Source organism: Cyprinodon variegatus, unplaced genomic scaffold (assembly GCF_000732505.1).
Source record: "Cyprinodon variegatus isolate N-32 unplaced genomic scaffold, C_variegatus-1.0 Scaffold813, whole genome shotgun sequence".
Classification (NCBI taxonomy): Eukaryota; Metazoa; Chordata; class Actinopteri; order Cyprinodontiformes; family Cyprinodontidae; genus Cyprinodon; species Cyprinodon variegatus.
Window position 1 is genome coordinate 123,750 of NW_015151266.1, and position 3,065 is coordinate 126,814.

At 39.9% G+C, this 3,065-nt stretch overlaps 1 protein-coding gene across 1 annotated transcript in view; it reads left to right on the forward strand.

Moving 5' to 3' along the window:
• Window positions 1–3,065, forward strand: part of recql (RecQ helicase-like) — a 29,455-nt gene that overhangs the window by 5,915 nt on the left and 20,475 nt on the right. Inside the window, exons 6-7 of the mRNA XM_015396685.1 lie at window positions 1,799–1,997; window positions 2,114–2,280. Coding sequence (XP_015252171.1) covers window positions 1,799–1,997; window positions 2,114–2,280 — 366 coding nt within the window. The remainder of the gene's footprint in view (window positions 1–1,798; window positions 1,998–2,113; window positions 2,281–3,065) is intronic.

Sequence of the window (3,065 nt, forward strand, 5' to 3'; positions counted from 1 at the left end):
CAGGAGCCAGTAACTCTTTGATGCTGCAAACTGTTGCAGATTTACAGTCATTTCTTCCATTTTGTTAAACTTGGATATCGTCTCTCTCTCTTCTTTGCACGTTGCTGTCTTTAAAAAGTCTCCCTCCTCGTACTGCAGATGAATGGCTGGGTCCTCTTGACCACTGTGTTTATCCATCTTAAAGTGTAGCAGATTTTCTTTTCTGGTCACCCTGCAGTTCTGTGATCTTTGTGTTTTAGTATTGGATGGATGCCACACTATTCAGCTATCAGGTTCCAGGCAGACTGCTACAGAGGATCCTTCCTGCCTACAACAACTGCTTAAACAAAACCTCCTGAGCTGCTGCAGCATTTCACTTCCTTTTAAGGATTTCTAAAGTATTTTAGTATATAATTCAATGGAGAGTTTCATTTTGGCCTTTAGGGGGCTCTGAACCTGGCAGTGGCAGTTCTAGTGCCCTTATGGCTAAAAGTTAGTCATGTTTTAAATGTAATCAGTAAACAATGTTAGTAGAGTTAGACCTACGATGAATAAGGCTTTCTATAGATCTATTTCCTCTAGAGCAGTGTTTACCAACCAAGGGTACTCATACCCCTAGTGGCCTGTGAGTGCATTGCAAGGGCTACATGAGAATACGGTATTTGATTTATCAGGTAGTAAAATAAAACAGGGCTCATTTTTGTCTCACTCATGGTAAGACTAAAATGCCCAAAGCGGAACATAAATCAAAGAATGTTGGTGCACCGTGCTCTAGAGTATTCTACACAGACTGAGCCGTACCTGCTTTAACCACTGGAGTGTTTAACTCATCTGTCAGATGGTATCAATGAACAATTAGTCCTGAGAAATGAGCTTAAAGTTTCCTTTTTAACCTCTCATATGAAAAGCTTCTTCCAACCTGATCTCTGTTCGTATATCAGACCAGTAATTCGATTACAAACCGTTAACCCAGAACAGGATTACTTACAAATGCAGCTGATCGTCTTTTACTGAATAGATGCTGGTGAAGATTCTCAGTCATCCAGGTCATAGTCGATCCAAAAAAGTTCAACAATGAACTGGAGTTTGTTTCTAAGTTTGAAGACGTTTCTCTTCCATCCAGGAAGCATTGTCAATTCTAAATGTCAGAAATAGCGTTTAGTTCCAGGTTTTATAGAGTTGACCAACAAAGCCTGGTTTTTGTTTAGAAAACATGGAAATTAAAACAGATGAACGGGTCCGCCCCTTTGGAATGGGGGTTGTTAGGTTTCTTTGTTAGCCTGCAATGCCCCATACCTGTCTATGTCTCTGACAGGGGGGTCGTTAAAGGGAATTGTTGACCTGGCTTAATAGGCGAGGCCTTCTGTTCCCCTGTAAAGGAGTTGAGGCTGCGATGATTGTAGGTTTTTGAAAGCAGAAACCTAAGTCCAATCCCTCTGTTTAAGGTAGATGGCATCCTGAACACTCCTCTCAAACCACCTGTCTCCTTTGTCCAAAATGTGAACATTCTGGTCCTTTAAAGAATGTCCTTTGTCCATAAGGCGTAAAAGTAGCACAGAGTCTTGTCCTGAGGAGGGCGCTCTTCTGCGTTGGGCCATGCGTCTGTGGAGAGGTTGTTTGGTTTCTCCACTATAAAGATCAGAACATTCCTCACTGCACTGAACTGCAGACACCACTCTGCTATATTTGGTCTGGGGGTTTGGTCCTTAGGATGCACTAGTCTATAATTCAGAAGTTCCACTGCAGCATAAAGTATTAGAGCAGCAGTAAAGCAGCAGAAGGTCTATTTCAGTGTCTGTTTGTTTTTTAACAAACACAGGAACACGCCAAGCTTGTGATGGCTGGAATGAGCGATCCAAAAGCTCCTTTCAAGCTGGTTTACGTCACTCCAGAGAAGATTGCCAAGAGCAAGCTGTTGATGTCCCGCCTGGAGAAAGCCTACAAAGCAAAGCTGCTGAGCCGCATCGCTGTGGATGAGGTGCACTGCTGCAGCCAGTGGGGACATGACTTCAGACCAGGTGGGACTTTTCTAGCTTTTTTTTAACTTGGTGAATATTCTATTTATTCCATCATGTTAAATTCATGTTAGAAGGTTGTTAACATTACATGACTCACGCCTGTGTTTACGCTGCAGACTATAAACTCCTGGGTATCCTAAAGAGGCAGTTTCCCTCGGTGCCGCTGTTTGGCCTCACCGCCACGGCAACCAGCAGCGTCCTCAAAGACTGCGAGAAGATCCTGTGTGTGCAGCAGCCAATCACAATCACTGCCTCTTTCAACCGCACTAATCTGTACTATGAGGTAACTCTGATGTTACAGCCTCTGATAGAACAACGCAGTCGGTCGGTTTGTTATAAACGAAGGTTTGCTTCCCTGTGGAGTGAATAACTAAAACTGTTCAATCATCTAACTGCTTTTTCTTAGGAGAATAGTCGACCACTGAGTGTTTGATTCAGTAATGTTAGCATTGTTGTCATGGAGACGTCTAAAAGTTACTAGAGATGTTTGGAGGAATTTTGCTCCATTGTTGTTGCAAATTTGTAAGTTCAAAAATCAAACATTTTAATCAGAAAAAAACTGTTTAACAGTAACTTTGCCGTCTTCTTTGATTCTTAAATATTTATTTTTATTCAGTTTAGTTTTCCAAAAATTTGTTTTTTTAATTTTTTGTTCACAATTTATGTTTAATAATTTTAGAAAATATTAAATCTGTAAAAATAAGAAAAAAAAAAAAAATAGAATTTGAAAATATTAAATATGAACATATGTTTTGAAAAAATAAATGTAAAATAATTAAATAGAAAAAAGAGGTAGAATATTTCAAATCTAAAAAAACCATTATACCGGTTGTTACTTTTCAAAAAAAAATTTCATTAAGGAGTCGTTCAAATGATAATAATTACAAAATGCAGAACTTTGAATGTAGTAAGAGAAACAGGAGCTACTTCCTGTTAGGCAGTCCATGCTGCCACAAATTATTCAAAACTAGTTCTGGACAAAACTGTAACCAGCAGCGTAAACTTGACTGATGGTGTTTTATGCATGTACGGAAACGCAAAGCTACTAGCCTGACGTAGTCCGACTCA